The sequence below is a fragment of the Canis aureus genome, chromosome 8, assembly GCF_053574225.1.
Source record: "Canis aureus isolate CA01 chromosome 8, VMU_Caureus_v.1.0, whole genome shotgun sequence".
Taxonomy (NCBI): Eukaryota; Metazoa; Chordata; class Mammalia; order Carnivora; family Canidae; genus Canis; species Canis aureus.
Window position 1 is genome coordinate 76,631,606 of NC_135618.1, and position 22,431 is coordinate 76,654,036.

Below are 22,431 nucleotides of genomic sequence, written 5' to 3' on the forward strand. Positions count from 1 at the left end.
CCACAATCTACTCAGCGCTGACCTTAATATACATCAGGCTTCATGTAAAAAAGACACTTTCTCAGATGGAAAACAGCTTTGGCCCTGAAAGTCCTCTGTCCAAAACAGATACTACTCTGTGTGTTTGGTTATTTAGACCATCAAGTTCTAGAAATTTCTACTGAATAAATTATCTACTGCCACATTAATGACCTATATAAATTATAGCAAACTTCAAAGATAAAATTAAATTGTTCTAATGTTATCATAGATTTTTAAAATATTTTATTTATTTATTCATGAGACAGAGGGGGGGGGCAGAGAAACAGGCAGAGGGAGAAGCAGGCTCTATGCAGGGAGCCTGATGTGGGGCTGGATCCCAGAACTCCAGGATCACTCCCTGAGCCGAAGGCAGACACCCAACCACTGAGCCACCCAGGCATCCCATTGATTTTATTTTTAATGAAAACTAGAAAACTTGTTAAAATATCATCCACAACCCCATAGTTATACAACTACTATGTTTTTGTTCAACATAATTTTAAGTCAAAAAAGTATCTAATTGGAAGAAATATTTTAAAAATGCTTTTTTCACCTTCAAATGATTAATTAAGAGTATTTTTAGAACCACAGATTTTAACAAATTTTTTAAAACTGGGTGTGCTAGGCACTATAAATGTGTGGACAGAGAGATCTCTAAGACCATTTTCCATTTTTTGAATTAGTATAGATTTGTTTTTGTGTTGTTGCTGTTGTTTCAGCCACAGTTAAAGAACTTCCTTCCTAACACTAGTTTTATCTCTTGTCATTCCACTCCTCACCTCGCCCACCTCCTTGCTCTGGGATTCCTGTAGAACTGAACCTGCTAACAAGCCACACAGGCTTTATATATCTCCAATCTCTGCTCTTCTTTCCCACTGGGAATGTACCTTAGTAAGCAGTGGGGGCACCCAAGGAGCACTGAGAAGCTGGGAGACCTAGGTTGGAAGAAAGCCTACTTTTAACTCCGGACCATTCTGTGACCTTTACAGATTCTGCCTTCAGTAACAACTGATGCTTAAGTCTCAGGCTCACTTCCTGTCTACAGGAAGCATGGATCCCTGTGACTCCTTATGTTCCTGCACTCCTTGTACATCCTCCCAGCACCTGTCACCACCTGCTGAAATTGTCTGTTTGTCCCCAGAAGACTGCAATTCCTCTAGGGCACCGGACCATATCCAATTATATCCCTGGGTCTAGCACAAGACTTAAAACGTAATAAACTCAAAGTAAGAGTTGGCTGAAATGAGTACAGTAAAAAACAGTCTCTAAAATGCTGACAATCATTTGTAACCAAAAATTATTCTAAGAGGCAAACGATCACTATATAAGTCTGAACTAATTTCATTAAGAATAGCATTAACATTATGGAGCTCATGCATTAACATTATGGAGCTCATGTGCCAAGCACTGTACTAAGAGTTTCACATGTGTTATGTCACTTAATCCCTAAACGCAGTCTGGCATGTGAGGAGAACTCCTCTTAACTCCACTTAACTGATGAGGAAGCAAAGGCTTTCCAGAGGTCCAGTCATTTAGACAAAGTCACAAAGCTGGTATGTGCCATGGTGGAATCCAACATCTCCCCTATGCTCACTTTCTGAAGACTGGAAAGATGCCCCCTGGAGTTCCACCAAATACTCTGACTAAATACTAACTGCAGAAACAATCACTGCCTGAAAGCCTTAAAAGGGCAAAAAACAAAAAAACAAAAAGGCAGTAACAATAACTGGAGATGGAATTTGAAAGAAAAGCCTTTGTTTCTCAGTAAACTTGTCCCAAATGGTAATCAAATAACCTGTTTAAGATGACCAGTCACGAGTGTAAGTCTTGGCAATTATTTTAAGTGTTGGTTAGAATATTTAGGAAAAACAAATATATGTAATGTTGAAAAAGTGCTTAAGATGACAATGTTCATACATGAGTCAATTAACATGTCCTACTTTCTGTAACCTGCTATCATCTGGTTTACCACCGTATTTCTGCTCTCTGCTGGGGCTGTTTTAGCTTCTACAACATCTTCTCTACTTTGGTCAAGCTTCAGTAGTGACCGTTAATACTAGAAAGAGGAGGAATACAAAAAGGTATTTATGATTCTTTTTCCTAGAAAAATTATCTTCTCGGAGCAGTTTCTGATGGTTATCCTTTCTACAAGTAAGAAAACTCTGAAAAGGTACAAAGTGGAAAAAGCCAAAGATCTCCCTCCAACTTCAGACATTCAGGTCAAAAAGAAGTCAGACTTCTTGTATACAGAAGGCTGTACCATATTTTACTTAACTGATTCTCTGCTGATGGATACTTAGTTTGCTTTCAATCTTTTGCTATTATAAATAATGTCATAATGAGTAATCCTGCATATATTTTAATCATGTGGATGTAACTATGTCTCAGGGTAAATTATCAGATATGAGCCACTCACTCAAAGGGCACATACATTTTTTATTTTAATAGACAGTATAAAAGCGTCCTTCAAAGATGAGGTTGTATCAATTTATATTCTCACCAGAGATGTAGAGCACTTGTTTCCTCAATGAGATTTTTATCTATATTTATGGGTCATTTGTATTTCATTTTCCATTAAGGGTTTGTATCTTTGGCTTATTTCTCTATTGGATTTATTACTCTTTTACTTAATGATTGGTAGTAGCATTTTCATTAAATTTAAAATAGTTTGGTATTTTATTCACTTTATTTTAAACTTGGATTTAGAAATCTTTTTTTCAAAACTATTCCCATACCAAAACACAACATCATATCATGGAAAAATTCAAGGAAAGAAGTAAGAGGTTTAACTAGTATAAGTTCTAAAGGCAAAAGACAAGGAATCTTTTCCCTCTTATGTTAATAGGTTACGAAGGAATGTAATGATTCACAAAGAAAATAACCCTTAGGAGAGAAACAGAACTTTTTCATATGGTGATCATTACAGTTTCTCATGTTTTGAGACTTCAATTTTTTATTGGGAGATACTGCAAAATACATATATACATGTACATATATATATAAATAAACATGGAGATACCACAAAAATATAAGCACATTTATGCATATAAATATATGTATGTATTTGTCTAAATAAACTTGCTTCAAGTGTTGCAAATATTTGTTCCATTTTAAAACTCCTGATAAAAAGGATCCACAGATAACACACATGAAGTAAAGCAACAAAGAAGTTTATGTGCTGAAGATGTTTGTATCAAAACTTTTCAAAAAAAAAAAAAAAAAAAAAAAAACTTTTCAGAATCTCCTAAACTGAACTTCTCCTGCCTCTATAGAGTTACAGAGTTGTGGTTTTTGTTTTGTTTTTTTTTTAAAGGTTATTTCTAGTCTAAATATTCAAAACAGAGAGACCATGTACACTTGAAATGCTTTAAAATGTACATATCCAAAATAGATATAAATTTAAGTTGGTGTTTTTACTGAGTAATTTTTATTTAAAAGAATATATATTTTTAAAATTCAGGATATATAAAATCCCCAAAATGAAATATAGATTATAAATTTCCATTAAACCTTTTAGAGAGTTATAAGTATGTTATCAGCTATTAAGACTTACACTAAACAATTTCTATAATAACTCCTCCAATCTCACAATAACCTGATGAGTTGGGTGCCCTATTGTCCCCATGTTACAGATAAAGGAATTGAAGCGCAAGGATGCTGCCTAAGATCACAAAGCTTTCAGAGGTGGAGCCAGTATTTAAAAACACAGATAGTGTGGCTCCGGGGCACAAGCTCCATCAAAAGACTGCAAAAGACCATGCAGGTATCTATTCCACTCCATCATCTTGCTAGTCCATGAGTGTGGAGAATCAGGGTTGAATCTTTCTTTCTTTCTTTTCTTTCTTTCTTTCTTTCTTTCTTTTCTTTCTTTCTTTCTTTCTTTCTTTCTTTCTTTCTTTCTTTCTTTCTTTCTTTCTCTTTCTTTCTTTCTTTCTTTCTTTCTTTCTTTCTTTCTTTCTTTCTTTCCTTATTTATTTATTTATTTATTTATTTATTTATTTATTTATTTATTTATTTATTTATTTATGATAGTCACACACAGAGAGAGAGAGGCAGAGACACAGGCAGAGGGAGAAGCAGGCTCCATGCACCGGGAGCCCGACGTGGGATTCGATCCCGGGTCTTCAGGATCGCGCCCTGGGCCAAAGGCAGGCACTAAACCGCTGCGCCACCCAGGGATCCCCAGGGTTGAATCTTAATAACAAAGCATCACTATAACATTAGCATCCAATTACCCAACTCATAACCTCTACTGCCCTCCTCCACCCTGAATACGTGATGCAGCACTGGACCACCTGAAGAGCACTGCCAGGTACAAGATTGCTGGCGTCCTCATTTATGTCCTCTCAGGGCTTTTGAGTCTGGGTAAGGACAACTGTATACTAGCAGCTGACCCTATCCTGGTCAAATTTTCTTTTTCACTTTCAACTGATATTCAGTGGCTAGAGATCAGGACTTTCTTTAGAAAATCTACCAAAGTGAGGGATCCCTGGGTGGCGCAGCGGTTTAGCGCCTGCCTTTGGCCCAGGGCGCGATCCTGGAGACCCAGGATCGAATCCCACATCAGGCTCCCGGTGCATGGAGCCTGCTTCTCCCTCTGCTTCTCCCTCTGCCTGTGTCTCTGCCTCTCTCTCTCTCTCTCTGTGACTATCATAAAAAAATAAAAATTAAAAAAAAAAAAAAAAAAAAAGAAAATCTACCAAAGTGATGCATGTGAATGAATATAGGATGATCCACCGGGAGTACCCACACATTTCCAGAAACCACTGTATGTCCTTGAATTGGCCAGGAGGGTCACCAGTTCAGTACCCCACATTCCCTGTTTGGCACCATATAGATGCCAAACACTACATTTCCTAGGGTTCATACAAGGGAGGGTCTTTGGCAGGTCTTTAGCTGGTCTAAGGCAATGCAAACCAAGAGGCCCGCAGAATAAAAACAGAAGAGTACTGACAAGTAAATGGTGATGTCCTGACCTAGAAGATCATGTAGGACTTTGTCACCCTTTTGTGTTTAGAAATAACTACACATGTTCTAGAAATCAAGCCCCAGGAAAGCCAAGGCTCCTCAGCACTGAGTATCCGTACAGAGGCCATCCCGGCTGAGGTGGAGTTCTCTACTCATTTGTGAAGTGCAGCGTCCGCAAAGTAAGCCCTCAGCCTCAGTAAGCTAGCTGCCCAGAGGCTTTCTCAAAAGCCACTTCAACTATTTAACAAGAACACAAGGCTGATTCCAGATGAACAGCCATCTCCCAGGTTTCCCCATCCACATGTATCTCAGTGCCCTGAAGAGGGGCATGGGGTGGGAGCATGGGACACTGCTGCTAAGATAAGGTCATGCTCAACAGTGGTTGTGATGCCTCTCTGGGGAGGCGCTTACTAAAAAACACCACAGTGATGAAGAGACAGGCCCTCCAGGTAGGATGCCTGATGCAAGGGGTGCTTCATGGATTCCTCCTACAGGTCACCTTAGACATTTCTATTTTTATGCCTGGGTCTCAGTGCCCACCTCCAGACATACAAATCTATCCAATGGGGAAGCTGCAGTGTTCCGCTCTGCAGACCAAGTTAAGGAGTAATGCCTCCCAGGGGCTCTGTGTCAACTGGCAACGTGGTGTTGAAGTATTCTACTCTACCAAGCCAGATTCCTTTAATGTTTCTACCCAGTAGAAACAGCAAAGAGCACTTTACCATTCTCTGTTAGGTAGGGCCATCACGCTTAGCAAGGGATGAAGAAAAAGTCTTAGTCTTAGAAACAAATAACAATAAAGAAGGGGTGAATTGCAAGAGAGGAGGAATTCTGAGGACTTCATTCATCTTTAGTTCTAGCACCTTTCTTTCTAAAACTGGTAGATGAAGGAGGTCACTTGAACCAACCAATTCTCAACCAAAAACACCTCTAAGAAAACAGGAAAACTTGCAACTTTTACACTCACTAAAATATGTTAGTTCCTGCAGAACTAAAACCTAGTAAGCCATCATTTAATAAATGTTAGCTTCTGAAGCTTTATTATTACACATAAAAAGCAGTAATAATGATCTCTGTAAGATCCAATGTCTGCCTTACATATACCTCAATTCTGAACCTAGCCTCCAGGCTCACCAGTGAGGCTGACTGGGATGAACACCCTGGGAACCGCTGGGTGTGTGCTAGATCGAGCCTGCGTGGGTTTGCTGGGCAAACCCCAAGGAGCAGCAGACCTGGAAGGCACCACTCACTCTACAGAGAAATAGAGGTACTTGGAGACCAAAGCACAAACCATAAAAGCTTTTTAAAAAGATGTTTTAACATTATAAATAAAAAAGAAACTTGGCTGGGGTGATACAAATATACAGAAATGACACAGTAGTGATGAGCTGCACAGCATCATGAACGTACTAAAAATCACTGATCACACTCTGGAAGGGAATATTTCATGGTATGTAAATATATCCCAAGTAAAAAGGAAACATGGACGTAGGACATGTGTATCTCCATTCCAATTGGTTCGGAGGAGTTTCTGTCCAGCTGATGCAGAGGGGAGACTGGCAGAATTATGAGTGGTTACCTGCATATTTGTGAACTTGAGTTGAGAGATTTCTGGCCCAGCAGAAATCTTCTGTGCTTTTCCCCAGACTCTCTGACAAACTAGATGCACTCACCATGCTGAGGCTCTCACAGCTGGATGAATGGAGTCCTTTTATTATCCTTTAGCATGTATTTATTCTACATAGACCAAGGTAGGGGTAATCATTTCTGGGAACCAGAATACCAGCAAACATGTGTTCTTATATTCATTCTATAAATGTTTATTAAACATGTACTACAGGCAAAGTACAACTGGAGTCACTGAGGATATAGCAGTGAACGAGACAACATCCCTGCTCTCACGAGCTCGCGTTCAAATTGCAGAAGAGATAGACAATAACACACAAGTCAGGTAGTGACCTCTGCTATGTGAAAAATCAGCAGGGAAGAGGGACAGGAATGCTCTCAAGGAGGGAAACTCTTTTCCACAGGACAGCCAGTGAATAACTCTCTGATGAGGTGATATTTGAATGGAGTCTTGAAGGAAGTGAGAAAACAAATCCTACCAATGTTAGGGAAAGACCGTTACTGAAAGAAATAATCCTAAAATTAATTAACTAATTAATTAATTAATTAATTAATCACACACACACACACACACACAACCAGTGGAAAAATAAGGTATGTAAAGGTGACTAAGGAAATGGCCCCCAAAATGAGAAGATGCTCACCCCACAAATTAGAGGAATGCAAATAAAACCACAAACAGACACCAAGTCACATCCATCAGCCTGGAAAATTTAAAATTTGACAATATCACCTGCTTGTGAGGACAGAAAATGGAAAGTCTCCTACACTGGCCTCTGAAGCATAGCCACTCTGAGTACTTTAGGGGGAAAAAAATCTAGTTGAAGATGTGTATATTTTACAATTCAGCTAGCTTTCACTACTAGGTATGGGCCCTAAAGAAACTATTCCTGCACAGGTATACGCGACAGTTTCAATAATGTTCATGGCAGAGTTGAAAACTTCAGAAAACCCTCAATGTCCATCCCCAGGAGAATGACTGATGCACTGTGGGATATTTACAGAACGTACTGCCACATAGCAGTCACAATATCTCAAAAGCAGAAGGCAGCAACACGAGTAAATCTCACAAATATAATATTAAACCAACAAAACTGCGGGGGAAGGATAGAAGTTACTGTTTAATGGGTGTATAGTTTCAGTTTGGGAAGATAAAAACATTCTGGAGATGGATGGTGGTGGTGGTGGTGGTGGTGGTGGTGGTGGTGGTGGTGGTGGTGGTGGTGGTTACACAACAATGTGCATGTATATAATGTCACTGAACTGTACATGTAAAATGGTAAATTTTATTTTTTAAATGGTCAGAAAAAAAGGACAAGTTGCATAATGATACTATTACATACCGTTTTAAAAAATGGAAAACAGCTGTTTGTGGAGTTATAAATATAGAGTGAAGTATAAAAATAGCATGGAATGATAAACACAAAATAGATATTGATTACCTCTGAAACAGAGGAAAGGAAAGAAAATATAGGAAAGAAATTCATAGGGACTATAACTGAATTTATATTTTATTTCTTAACCTACTTAGTAGTTACATGAGTATTTACCATCATATCCTTTAAAATGATTTTAAAAATCAATCATAAACACAAAATTGGTGATAGAGGGCATTATATTTTAAAGTTTAAACACAAGCACTCCATGATGTCTTTGGATGTCTCTATCAGACCTTATGAGGTAAGGACTGTTATTAACCCCATTTTACAGATGAGAAAACTGAGCCCCATGTCCAATATTGCACAGCCAAGAAGTGGTAAGAGATAGGATTCAAACCTAGTCTTGTTTCAGAATCCCAAGCTCAGAACTATCATGCCAAGACAAATCACTGGGAAACAATTAAATACACATCAGGAGGGGAGTGGATCAATCCATTCTGATTGTGTTGCAATTGTGTGTCACACTGTGATGGGAGCTGGGAATACCATGGTAGGCAAAAAGACATGATAGACACTGTGCCTTCTCTCAAGCACCTTTCAAGTTCCTAACTGCTGGATTTAGGCAGTGAGGGATATAAACCAGGGAAGAGGAAGAAGGGAGTCAGGGAAGGCTGCCAAAGGCAAAATTAAACTGTTATATCCACAAGATAGGCAAAATTAATCTATGATGACAGAAGTTGATATTTTAAATAAATATTTTAAATAATGGTATTATAAATAAGAAGTACAGTTGTAAAAATATGTATGGTATGATTTCATCTTGTAAGTAAAATACACACACATATACATACACATGTGAACTAAAACTCTGGAAGACACACAGCATTACAGCAGTAATGTTTTTTATTTTTGAATTCTGGTGGCATAGAAGTCATCTTATTTTCTTCATTATAGTAATACTTATTTTCAAATTGGTTTTTAGCAGATGCTTAAAGAATTAACTGATAAAAAGGAATATCTCTCATTTTTTCATTAAATAATATTGTTGCTTTTGGTTCAAAAGGTTAGTATTTATTACATTAGTATCTACTGTTCACTCTTTCCATTTCATTCTTCCCATCCAACCCACTGCACAGTGGCTTCTACATAAAACATTGTACTTTACCTTCTTTTTGATACAGTTGTTAGAGACCAACTGAGAAAGCAAATTTCTTTTTCCTCATACCTTAACCTTCCCCTTCTATCTTTCTGGAAACTATTTCTTTGAATTGTACAGAACATATCATACTTGCATGGAATTGAACCTTTATCAAATTATTCCCAGACTCACTCTCTCTATGCTCCTCATTTTTTTTTGTTGTTGTTGTTGTTTTTTTATGCTCCCATTTTGAAAGCATCAAAATTTGTGTCCCCTAAGCCTCCTTCTTTGGTCCTCTCTATACCCTTCTTGGGCAATTCTGTCCCCTTCACTACTTCTGACAGCAACCTACCACTGCAGAGATGACTGTCACACCTATCTGTTCATACTGCTGAGTCCCGAAGCCATCTAAGCAATCATCTATCTGACCTGTTTACCTGATGCCTCAAGATGAACCTAAGATGCAACATGTAAATTGTTCCCTAAAACAAGCTTAGGTAGAAGTCTGGAGAAAACCTATTTGCTACAAAACTTCCTGGCCCTGGAGGAAACTGGTCAGCTTGTAGAAACTGACTCTGGAGAGCTCAAGCTCAGCGGTCATGGTCTGGTTTCAAAAATGGCTAAAACCAGGACATCCTTTCACTTAAGCAGAAGAGGGTAAAGCGGCCTTGAACCCACTGGACAGAATCAACATCCCAGGAGGCCCGTGCCCATCGAGAAGGCTGACAGATTAGATGAAAGGTAAAGAACAAGATAAAGCTCAAAAAAAAGATGATAATAAACAGATCTAGATCGCAGTCAGATGGACTAAGGCTAAGGGTAGACTTTGGCATCAGCGACAGAAGGCAGAAGTAAAGAAAACAGGTTAGAGGTGGTGGGGCAAGATGGTGGAGGAGTAGGGTTCCCAAGTCACCTGTCCTCACCAACCTACCTAGATAACTTTCAAATCATCCTGAACCTACAAATTCAACCTGAGATTTAAAGAAAGAACAGCAGGAACACTAGAGAGAAGAGTTTGCGCTTCTAACTAGTACAACTCGTTTTTAGCCACTCTGCACTGAGCAAAATGACTAGAAAGAAGAACTCACCACAAAAGAAAGAATCAGAAACAGTACTCTCTGCCACAGAGTTACAGAATTTGGATGACAATTCGATGTCAGAAAGCCAATTCAGAAGCACAATTATAAAGCTACTGGTGGCTCTGGAAAAAAAAAAACAACAACAAAGTATTCAAGAGACATCATGACTGCGCAGAATTTAGATCTAATCAGGTCGAAATTAAAAATCAATTAAATGAGATGTAATCCAAACTGGAGGTCCTAATGACAAGGGTTAATGAGGTAGAAGACAGTATGAATGACATAGAAGACAAGCTGATGGCAAGGAAGGAAGCTGAGGAAAAAAGAGAAAAACAAATAACAGACCAGGAGGAAAGGTAAAAAGAAATAAATGACAGCCTTAGAAGGAAAAAATCTACTTTAATTGGGGTTGCAGAGGGTGCCAAAAGGGACAGAGGACCAGAAAGCATATTTGAACAAATCACAGCTGAGAATTTCCCTAACTTGGGGAGGGAAACAGGCATTCAGATCCACGAGAGTTCCCCCCGACCAAAATCAATAAAAACTGTTCAACACCTCAACATTTAATAGTGAAACTTGCAAATTCCAAAGATAAAGAGAAAATCCTTAAAGCAACAAGAGACAAGAGATCCCTAACTTACATGGGGAGAAATATTAGATTAACAGCATACCTCTCCACAGAGACCTGGCAGGCCAGAAAGGGCTGGCAGGATATATTCAGGGTCCTAAGTGAGAAGAACATGCAGCCAAGAATACTTTATCCAGCAAGGCTCTCATTCAAAATGGAAGGAGAGATAAAGAGCTTCCAAGACAGGCAGGAACTGAAAGAATATGTGACCTCCAAACCAGCTCTGCAAGAAATTTTAAGGGGGACTCTTAAAATTCCCCTTTAAGTAGAAGTTCAGTGGAACAATCCACAAAAACAGGGACTGAATAGGTATCATGATGACACCAAACTCATATCTTTCAATAGTAACCCTGAACGTGAACAGGATTTCACAGATATTTACAGAACTTTACACTGTTTATAGCAGTGATGTCCACAACAGCCAAACTGTGGAAGGAGCCTTGGTGTCCATCGAAATATGAATGGATAAAGATGTGGTATATGTATACAATGGAATATTACTCAACCATTAGAAACAACAAATACCCACCATTTGCTTCAACATGGATGGAACTGGAGGATATTATGCTGAGTGAAGTAAGTCAACTAGGGAAGGACAAACATTATATGGTCTCATTCATTTGGGGAATATAAAAAATAGTGAAAAGGAATAAAGGGGAAAGGAGAGAAAATGAGTGGGAAGTATCAGTGAGGGAGACAGAACATGAGACACCCCTAACTCTGGGAAATGAACAAGGGGTGGTGGAAAGGGAGGTGAGCGGGGGGTTGGGGTGACTGGGTGACGGGCACTGAGGTGGGCACTTGACGGGATGAGCACTGGGTGTTATGCTATATGTTGGCAAATCAAACTACAATTTAAATATATATACAAAAAAAAAAGAAAAGTAAAGCAATTAGGTCAGTAAGTAGGAGAATGAGTCAGAACAATGGAAGGGAGGCTCACTTATCACAAAAAGGAGGGAAAGAGGAAGATATGCTATTTCATTTCATCTAAGATACTCCAGATTGTAAGACACAATCATTTTCTCTTTCTCCTTTATGAAATAACAATGCTACCAATTAAACATGATATGCCATCTCTGGCTGCACCTAGCCAGAAATGCTTAAAAATGACAAAATGTGTACATGGCAACTCAAGAGCAGCAGAGGCACCAGAGCTCCCTCTCAAATGTGATAAAGACAGGAATCTGGGGATACTTGGGGTCTCAATTGGTTAAATGGCAGACTCTTGATTTCAGCTCAGGTCATGATCTGAGATGATTTCCTCAGGTCATGATTTTCTCAGGATCAGGAAATCAAGCCCTGGGCAGGGCTCCAGGGAGTCTGCTTGAGATTCTTTGTCCCTTTCCCTCAGTCCCTTCCCCCTGCTTACATGCTCTCTCTCTAAAAAAATTTTTAGAAAAAGACAGGAACCTGACTTACTATTGGGCCCCCCACAATTGTGCCAGAACACAACACATTCTTGCTAAACACCCCATACTGGCCCAAAATCAGGAAACTGAGTGACTAGGAAAAAAATGTGTTCTCTCCTGTGTCTCCCTTACTAGGAATTCAGACAGAACACTTCTGGTCACCAAACGTGTGAAGGGCTTTCCCCCACCAAGCAATTCTCTGTGACACTAGAGGGGTGTTTTATAATTTAACTCATTTCTGTCACTGCAGCACACTTTAGATGTCAATGACAAATCTAAATGGTCACCTATGCTTCTGACCATATATATATCAGAGGTCCCTATGACTTTCCTCCCTCAGATTCGGTTAATTTGCTAGAGCAGCTTACAGAACTCAGGGAACCTTACTTACATTTACTAGTTTATTAATGGATACAGAAACACTGACACACAAAGAGACAGGATAAGGTCTGGGAGGGCCCCAGCCCAGGAGCCTCTGTCCCCGCGGATGGGGGTATGTTACTCTTGCGGTATGAATATGTTCATCAACCACGAAGCTCCCCAAACCTTCTGCTGGGATTTTTATGGAGGCTTCCTCACATAGGTATTATCAATTGTTTATTCCCACTTCCAGCCCCTCTCTAGGAAGTGGGGGGGAACAAAGGAGTGGGACCAGCTTGGTCTTTCTGATGACCAGCCCCAGTCTAGGAGTCACCTAGGAGTCCACCCAGAGTCACCTCATTAGAACAACGAGGGTCTTCATGGTCTTACTACTCAGGAACCTACAAGGGCTTTAGGAGCCCTATGTTAAGTATGGGGTCAAAGACAAAATACTAGAACAAGAGATGCTCCTTCTGTTCTTACCGCTTAGAAAATTAGAAATGTCCTAGGAGTTCTGTGCCCAGAACTGGGTATGGGAGCCAATACATAAATATTTTCTATTATCTCACACTGAGATGAAAGACTAAGCTGTCCTTAACATGAATAAATATCAGCAGCATGGAAACATATTATGACCTGATTTTAACAACAAAAAGCAACTCATAAAACTGAATGCTGTATGTAAAAATGCACCCCCCAAAAAGGATTAAACAGAAATACTTTAAACGTTAGCAGTAGTTGTCTTGAGGCAATTTCTTTCCTTGCCTCTTTATATTTCTCTTTACTTCCCTCAAAGTTCCATAGTGAACACATGTTTTTATGATCAGAGATAAGGAAGTCAAATATTAAATGCTTTTTTAATCTGCAAATTGTTGGCCACTGGTTTATCTAAATATTCAGTACAAAGCTATCTCATTAATGTACAATAAGCCCTTCTTAACAATGAAACAACATTAACTCCAATAACGTCAGGTAAGAGCATGCTCACATCTGTAGAAAGAGTGCTAATGTTTACATGCAATATCCAAGAAAGTGTAACACAGAAAACTATTTTTATCTTTCTTTTCAAATATGAGGTTTCAAGAATATCAATATTATCGCTTATACTACTGGATCTACAAGCTGGTGTTATAACATGCTGGCAGAAACACATCTGGCCACATTGCTGATAAAAGGCTACTGCCAAAGGTAGGCAGTGCTGTCTCGTACAAGATGGATTTCTCTTTTTTCAAAAAAGGACTGTTTGACAAGTAGCTATTGTGGACAGATATTGAAACTAACAAATTTTTGGCTGTGTTATCTTGATGGAATTGCTTCTTAACGCCACATACTCCAGTACTAATACATTTCTCCCTCACATTTTAAACAGAACATTCTGACAAAGGATAAAGATCTGGGAGCGTAAACACTATACTTGCCAAGAGTAAAAGAAAAACAAAAACAATATCCTCCTACCTTCTTCTACTTTGGGTTACAATAGCTCATAAATAGTCTGAAAATTTGGGGACAAAAAATTTCTGTTTATAAAGTTCAAGAAATTCTTTCTCTTCTAACGCCTTTCCTCGGTAAGCCTAAAATAAGTAACAAAAAAGTACTTAAAGCACTAAAAGCTGAAACAAGTACAAAAGACCACAGTATAGAAGTAGAGATGTTCTAGTTGAAATATCTGAAAAGTCATTTTTATTTAAAAACTCAACAATACCAGATTATAGAAATAATTTGTTTGACCCTAGCTAGTAAGTATAGTTACATCAGTGTTTTATTTTTGAGTGTTAAACCAAAGCAGACCTTTCTTAAAGTTATCTACTGTATCAATAATATAAGATATTCAGAAGGAAATAATGCAGCTAGAGTTAATTTAAGAAAACTTTTGGGACCCCTGGGTAGCTCAGCGGTCGGTATACCACCTGCCTTCCACCTAGGGCGTGATCCTAGAGTCCCAGGATCAAGTCCCACATCAGGCTCCCAGGCTCCCTGTGTCTCTGCCTCTCTGTGTGTCTCTCATGAATAAATAAATAAAATTAAAAAAAAAAAGAGAGAGAGAGAGAACTTTTAAGAGTAGCTTCCTGCCACAGATCTTCTTTCTTAAACGTCAACGTAAACAATACAATAAGAAACATGAACTCTAATTACTACAAAATGCTTAGAAAGCAGTTGCCCTAATCTGCCAGCAGATAGTTTAACATTTTTTTAAAGATTTTTTTAAAAGATTTTATTTATTTATTTATTCATGAAAGACACACACACACACAGAGAGAGAGAGAGAGAGAGAGAGAAAGAGGCAGAGACACAGGCAGAGGGAGAAGCAGGCTCCATGCAGGGAGCCTGATGTGGGACTCGGTTCTGGGACTCCAGGATCATGCCCTGGGCCAAAGGCAGGTGCTAAACCCCTGAGCCACCCAGGGATCCCAAAGATTTTTTTTTTTTTTAATTTATTTGACAGAGAGAGAATGAGAGCACAAAAAAGGAGAGCAGGAGAGGGAGAACCAGATTCCCAGCTTAGCAGGCAGCCCGATGTGGGGCTCGAACGCAGGACCCTGAGATCATCACCTGAGCTGAAGGCAGACACTTAAGTGACTAAGCCACCCAGGGGCCCCTAACATTTTTTTTTAAGTAGGCCCCACATCCAGCACAGAGCCTAATGCAGGGCTCAAACTCACAACCCATGAGATCAGGACCTGAGCCAAAATCCAGAGTCACGGATGCTTAACCCACTGAGCCATCCAGGTGCCCCATCTGCCCGCAGATAGTTTTAATAGCCCAAGGAAACTTTTCCAACCAGAGTTACGTGGACATGATAATGATGTTATATGTAAAAAGCTCACAGGTTAGAAAATACTGCAGAACTTCAAGTTATAGCATTACTCTCAATGAGTCAACCCAAAGTACTTAATATTGAATCGGACATGTAAAGGCCTGTAACCTTCAGATAAGAATGCATTTTGTGGAAAATTTTGGCCAAAAGAAAAGAAGTTATTAAGCCATTTTACTAATGCCCACTTCTCATCTTCCACACCTGACTGTGTAGACTAGAATATAGCTTAGGTAACAGTCTCAGATATGTCTGGTAATGCCAGCCCCTGCTGCTTGCTTTCTATCTCATGCATTCTGACCTATAAGCCATATATCTCCTGTCTCAGCAACAAGTAAAGGTGATATAGCTAAGGGTGAAGTCCAGAGAAAAGGAGATTTTAGGAACCAAAGAAGCACCAAGCTTCCAACTTTATAAATTATCCAAGACAGATCAGAAACCAAATGCCTATTGTGCATTACCTAAATAATCAATGTTAATCGCCAAACAGCCAAAAAAAAGTACTGATTTAACTTTTCAAGCATAAAATAGGGGAAGGTGGAGTTTGAGTTATCTGAACAATCAAGAAAATGTATATGTACATCTTACCACTACAGAGCTCTGTTGAGTTTCCACCCATTCATTCTTTTAAGAAACACTTCCAAATATCATTAAATGTGCTGTGCTAGACTTTGTGTGGAATTCAGACACAAGTAAGCAATCCAGTTGAGGAGACAGAATCTAAGATCAAATAAACATACAAAAAAAAAAAAAAAAAACAGAAGAAACTATGTATGTTTATAGATATAAGACTGAAGAAGGGAGACAGGGACAGCAGTCTGCCACTGGAAAAGGCTTCAAAATTGAAGTAATAATGAAGCCAGCCTTGAAGGTCACACCAGAACTTTTCCAAGTTAAAGAAATGGAAAGAAAGGACAATCTAGGCTCTGCGGAGGTAACCAAAGACTTAGAAAAAGTGGTGGGCACATCTGCAGAAATGCCGACAGAAGCACCTTCCTGGCGCCAGTCAGTGATGAATTAGGAATGGCAAAGTGTGAGCAAAGGAGAGGGAGGGAGGTTTTCTGGGATGGTGAGTGAGTCCCAGATGTGGCCTGCATGTCAAAAGTCACTTGGAATGTTTAAAATGCAGATTCTCAAATCCCACTAGGAATAGGAAATTGTAATTTTTGAAGCTCCTATAGTGATTCTCATTATCTGTCATGTTTGGGTACAGCGTGAAGAACTGCAGGGCAAAAGTAAAGAGAATGGGACAGGGAAATTGCTACAGAAAAAGAAGGGAGGCAGAACTAACAAAAAATACCAACTACTGAGATACAGAGTTAATGGGAAAGAAGAATCAGAGGTACGTGAGGTCTAGAAGAATAGGAAAATGAGTATGATGTAAGAGAAGACATAAGAAAGAGCAAATGTTGGCAGAAAAAGATGAAATCTAGGCATTGTGAAGCTGAGTTCCTCACTGGGTAGGAAATTTGGTCTTAGAGATTCAAGAAAATTCACCTCATATTTAAACATAAACTATCTGCTGGCACTTCTTCTAGAGTTGGTATGAACTGCCACTTTGCCATGTTTTATTAATTAACTTCAGGAGTGTGTATTTCTCTCCCTAAATACACGAAGGGCAAATTATACATATAAGGCAGAGCACTACAAACTTAACAGGAATTCAATAAATATTTATTGAATAATGAAAGTGGAAGTCTAAAAAAAGGTTGAAGGTTTTATTCATTTTTTTATTATTATTATTTTAAAAAGAAAAGGAAAAAACCCACCTCTCTCCACTTCTTTTTTTTCTCTCTTTTAAAGATGTCATAATTCTTACCTTTGCTGCCAAGGCTTTTAAGCTGTTGAGGAATCTCTGCCAGAAATCCTTGAAGAGTGGGCGGTCGATTTTCTTCAGGCTATCTTTGGTGCTAGCATCCACACTGACATATAGCTGGGTAACTGGTTTGAGGTTCCTTCATAATTTAAAAAAAAAGGGGGGGGGGGAATTATGCCAATGTCAGGCTTTTCACGATGTGAAATTTACAGTCTATAATAGATGTGGTAATTAAACATTTCACAAGGTCTGCAGTCTTCTACCTCTCCCAAAGGGCTGAAGTAATGGCTTTCATAAGGTAACAGAATGGGCTGTCAGTTGATTATTTCTAACCAGGACTGATACCTTCCTTAATAAACTGAAAACATTCAATTACTTAAAACTGGTCCCTCTTCAAACACTAGTTTTTAGTGAAAAGCAAACAAAATGAGATCTAGCTTCAGGTCAGGCACCATCAGCCCCAAGCAATTAGAAGAGGTCTCTGACTTTAGTTTCCCCGTGAACTCTGCCATTCAAGCCTCACAGAGCTGAAATGTCACAAACACGTGGGGTCTGTGCTGACAGGCCATCTCCCATCATCAATTCACTGATAGAAGTTTTCTAAGGAACAAGAAACAACCCAAAGAGCTCAAACCTTCTCTGGAAGGCACAAAACCACATCAACATTTCACCTATGCCTCAGAGAGCCAGAGTGGGTTTAGAGTACAGCTTTGCATGAGCAAAAAAAATGACCTAGTCAGGGACCTTTAAACAATGCAGAGCTAAAAGAGCAACCAAGCCCTTACAAAGGAGCACAACCCCCAAGAAAAATATATGTTGCAGATTATTTCTGCCTTCTTGATCAGTTTCCATGAATACCATTCATTCTCCACTTCTTTCAAATTCACGGACTCTTTTCACTGAAGTCATTCTTATCCAACACACTACTTGCTAGTATACTTGAAGCTCAGATTGTACCCTTTTCAAAACCTCCCTGTTCTCTCTTCAAATGGGTCTCACTATTCATCCTCTTCAATAAATTTACAACTAGAAATGTCCCTTTAATAGTCCTTTGACCAAGTTCTCCCACTACTAACTTTCTGTAACTATTCCAGAATTTGTATTCACCCCTAGAATGTTATGTATGCATTTTTTGCTTCAAAGTCTATGTACTTTTAAAAGTTGAAATATAATTCACATATCATAAAATTCACTATCAAAGTGGCTTATATGCTTTTTGTTATCTATCAATATCAGTCTTATCAATCCTTGAGTGTAAGACCTTGAAGGGCAGGAACCATATTTTTCTTTTTATCCAGCCATACAGGCAGATACTTAAAGCTACTTTTTACTTCATATTGTTGACTTGAGCTAACCCAACTTTTAAGGGAAAGAATGCAGGCCAAACAAATGCTTATAATGATCTGGCTTAGTGACATATGGAAAAATCAGAAGAGTCTAAACCCAAAGTTATTAAAAGTGGAGAAGCTCTGACCAAAGTTAAGAAAGAAGTGATTAAAATACTGGCAGGCTCATTGCTTTAATCCCTCTCCAACGCTGCATACAAAGGGAATCTTTACAAGTTTAATCCTGTGTCACTACTGACCAAAGGACATCAATTAACTGAAAATGAAAAACAGGAGCACACGGTTAATGGCACCATTCTGTCTCATCATCCCTTTTGCTGGGAGCCTCCTTAATAATAGACAAGCTATGCTACCTTAACTGGACTTTATGTTTTACAAAAAATAAATTAAAAAAGAGATTGTCTTAATGGATGCTGCTGGCTATCGTTATCTGATACTTACAGGGCCTTGTCATAAAGTTGCCTAATGCAAGATGGGAACTGGTTTGACCTTTTCACTATGCCTTCATAACTATTTAAGATTATGAACAGTAAATTCCATAGTTACTTCATAAACCTCTATCATTTGCAAAAAAGAAAAAGGAAGACCTGGACACTAATGGTACCAATAAGAAATTTTAGTCAGTACCAAATGTCTGAGATGCTATAATCAAGAAAGTTTATACATCTCTTGGGATCCCTGGGTGGCGCAGCGGTTTGGCGCCTGCCTTTGGCCCAGGGCGTGATCCTGGAGACCCGGGATCGAGTCCCGCGTCGGGCTCCCAGTGCATGGAGCCTGCTTCTCCCTCTGCCTGTGTCTCTGCCTCTCTCTCTCTCTCTCTGTGACTATCATAAATAAATAAAAATGAAAAAAAAAAAAAAAGTTTATACATCTCTCTTACCAAGGATGAAGAAAAGGAAAGAAAAGTCCCTAGGAATCAGGGAGCTTATTCCTAAGGGACTTAAAACATTACAAGTACCTTGGAGAAATTTTCTGAGCCTCAAGGATCTTGTGTCTGCCTATTATCGGCCTCTATTCCCAGCACAAGCAGTGAGGTTCTCAGCATGGTCATTTATCTGTCTCCATTCCATACAGAGATAGCATCATTTCAGTTCCCATATTCACATACAAAAAATTCACATACAAAAAGCAAGAGAATATTATAACCTTAACATTATGATAGTGATTGGTGTCTGAGAATCTCACATTGCTGCTGAAAACAATTAAAAAGGACAATGAAATAAAAAGGAAATACCATCCTCAACTCAATCCTCAGTGAAATGCCCAATGAATCTTGCTCAAATAATAATGACAATCCTTCATCCTGTTCATTTTAAATCTCTGAGTTAAGGGATCTCTGGGTGGCTCAGCGGTTTTAGCGCCTGCCTTTGGCCCAGGGCGCGATCCTGGAGTCCTGTGATCGAGTCCCACGTCAGGCTCCCGGCATGGATCCTGCTTCTCTCTCTGCCTCTCTCTCTCTCTGTCTATCATAAATAAATAAAAATAAATCTTTAAAAAAAAAATCTCTGAGTTAAGAATGATCATATATATAAATGCACTGACAACTGAATGTAAAAATCGCTCTTCCTTTTTGCCTTTCTATAGAGATTAGCATGTGCTCGCTTCAGCAACACATATACTATCGAGATTAGCAGGCCATTGGCTTGGAAGGTAAAATGAGACCTACCAATCTCTAATGAAAGGAAAAAAGGAAGAGAGATTTATGGTTTGCAAGATATCAGGCAGCTTAGAGAGTAAGCTCTTGATGCTCCTATTGAACAACAAAAAATACCCAAAGTGGTCCAAACATCTGATACCTTTGGAACCAGAATCTCTAAAATAATCTGGGACTGTTAGGTCTGGCCAAATAATTTAGAAGGAAAAAAGAAGGGGAAGGAGAAAACTATTTACCATTTACTGAGTATTCATCATGTGCTGGGTGTTCTGTGCTACATGTTTTACCCTTCTCATTCAGTTCACTGAATCTTCATAGTAAAACAAGGTAAAAAAAAATAAAATAAATAAATAAAACAACAAGGTAGTTGCTACTTTTGCCCATTTTAGACATAATGAAACTGAGATTCAAAAGGTTAAGTAGCTTATTCAAGAATCCACAGTGTCAACAATGACATTCAGGCCAAGCTGTGACTCCAGAGCCTGCTCTCCCAAGCCCTCCACCACAAGGCCTCCACCAGAATGGTCAGTTCACAGACCCTGCTGGCTGGGTCCCTGGTCATAGAAAGCCAAGAGCAATATTACAAGCCTTACAGAAGTATTTCTCCAAGTACAGTCACGACCACATGTATCAGAAACACCTGCAAACTCAGGTTCTTGGGCCTCTCTCAAAACTGAATCACTTTCTAGGAATGGAGCCTAAGAAAGTGTTTTGTTATATTAGTTTCAAAAACTTCTCAATATTGATCAAAGAAACAAGATACAAATAAATGGGAAGACAGCCCATGTTCATGGATTAGAAGAATTAATATAGTGAAAATGAAAATGTCTGTAATACTCAAAACCACCTATAGATTCAATGCAATCCCTACCAAAATTCCAATGGCACTTTTTACAGAAATAGTAAAAACAATCCTAAATTTCGTATGGAACCATAAAAGACTCTGAACAATCAAAGCAATCCTGAGGAGAAAAAAAAAAAAGTGGGACACATCACACTTCCTAATTACAAACTATAATACAAAGATACAGTAATAAAAACAGTACAGTATTAACAATTAACATTAAGACAACATTAAAACATTAACAACATTGAAACAGACAAATGAAACAGAATCAGTAGTCCAGAAATAAATCCATGAATATATGGTCAACCAGTATTTAACAAGGGAGCCAAGATGACTCAATATGGAAAGGATAGTCTCTTCACTAAATGGTGCTGGGAAAACTTGATATTCACATATAGAAAATTAAATGGGACCCTATCTTACATCATCATTCATAAAAATTAAGCCAAAATGGATTAAAAACTTAAATATAAGACCCCAAACTGTAAAACCACTGGACCTAGATCAAATTAAAAAGGTTCTATACAACAAAAGAAACAATCAACGAAATCAAAAGGGCAACCTACAGAATGGAAGAAAATATTTGCAAATTATGTATCTAATAAGGGTTTCATATCCAAAATATATAAAGAACTCCTATAACTAAAGAGCAAAAAAACCTGATTTTTAAAAATGGACTGGAATAGACATTTTTCCAAAGAAGACTTAGATATGGCCAACAGGTACTTAAAAAGGTGCACTCATCAGCAAGGTAATGTAAATCAAAATATCATATCACCTCACCCCTATTAGAATGGCTATTATCAAGAAGACAAGAGATAACAAGTACTGGCAAGGATGTACAGAGAAAAGGGAACCCTTGTGCAAAGCTGGTGGGAATGTAAATTGATACAATCACTATGGAGGATCTGCAAAAAATTAAAAATAGAACTACCACATGATGCAGCAATTCCACTTATGGGTATTTATCCAAAGGAAATGAAATCAGTACCTTGAAAAGATATCTGCATCCCCACATTTACTGCAGCATTATTCAAATAGCCAAGACATGGAAACATGTCTATCAACAAATGATGGAGAAAGAAAATGCCGTATTATTCAGCCATAAGAATAAAGGAAATTCTGTCACTTGAAACATGACAGATGAACCTGGAGGACATTATGCTAAATGACATAAGCCAAACACAAACAGACAAATACTACATGAACTGACTTATATGTGGAATCTTTAAAAAAAAGAAGACAGTTTCCATTAGCTGTTTTCTTCCCTGTGTAGGGGCCATACTCTTACCTCTTTGTCTATTTCATGATTTTTTTAAATAAGCATTTAACATTTTAAATAATA

The 22,431-nt window shown here is 38.6% G+C and overlaps 1 protein-coding gene across 6 annotated transcripts in view; it reads right to left on the reverse strand.

Annotated features, from left to right (window-relative positions):
* LOC144319764 (S-adenosyl-L-methionine-dependent tRNA 4-demethylwyosine synthase TYW1) overlaps positions 1-22,431 on the reverse strand; it is a 239,890-nt gene that overhangs the window by 96,142 nt on the left and 121,317 nt on the right. For all 6 annotated transcript variants that reach the window (XR_013385495.1, XM_077908336.1, XM_077908332.1 and 3 more), the window contains one exon: positions 17,243-17,378. Coding sequence is in view for 5 of the 6 variants with exons in the window: in XM_077908336.1 (XP_077764462.1) it covers positions 17,243-17,378 (136 nt within the window). In the remaining variant the exon portion in view is untranslated. The remainder of the gene's footprint in view (positions 1-17,242; positions 17,379-22,431) is intronic.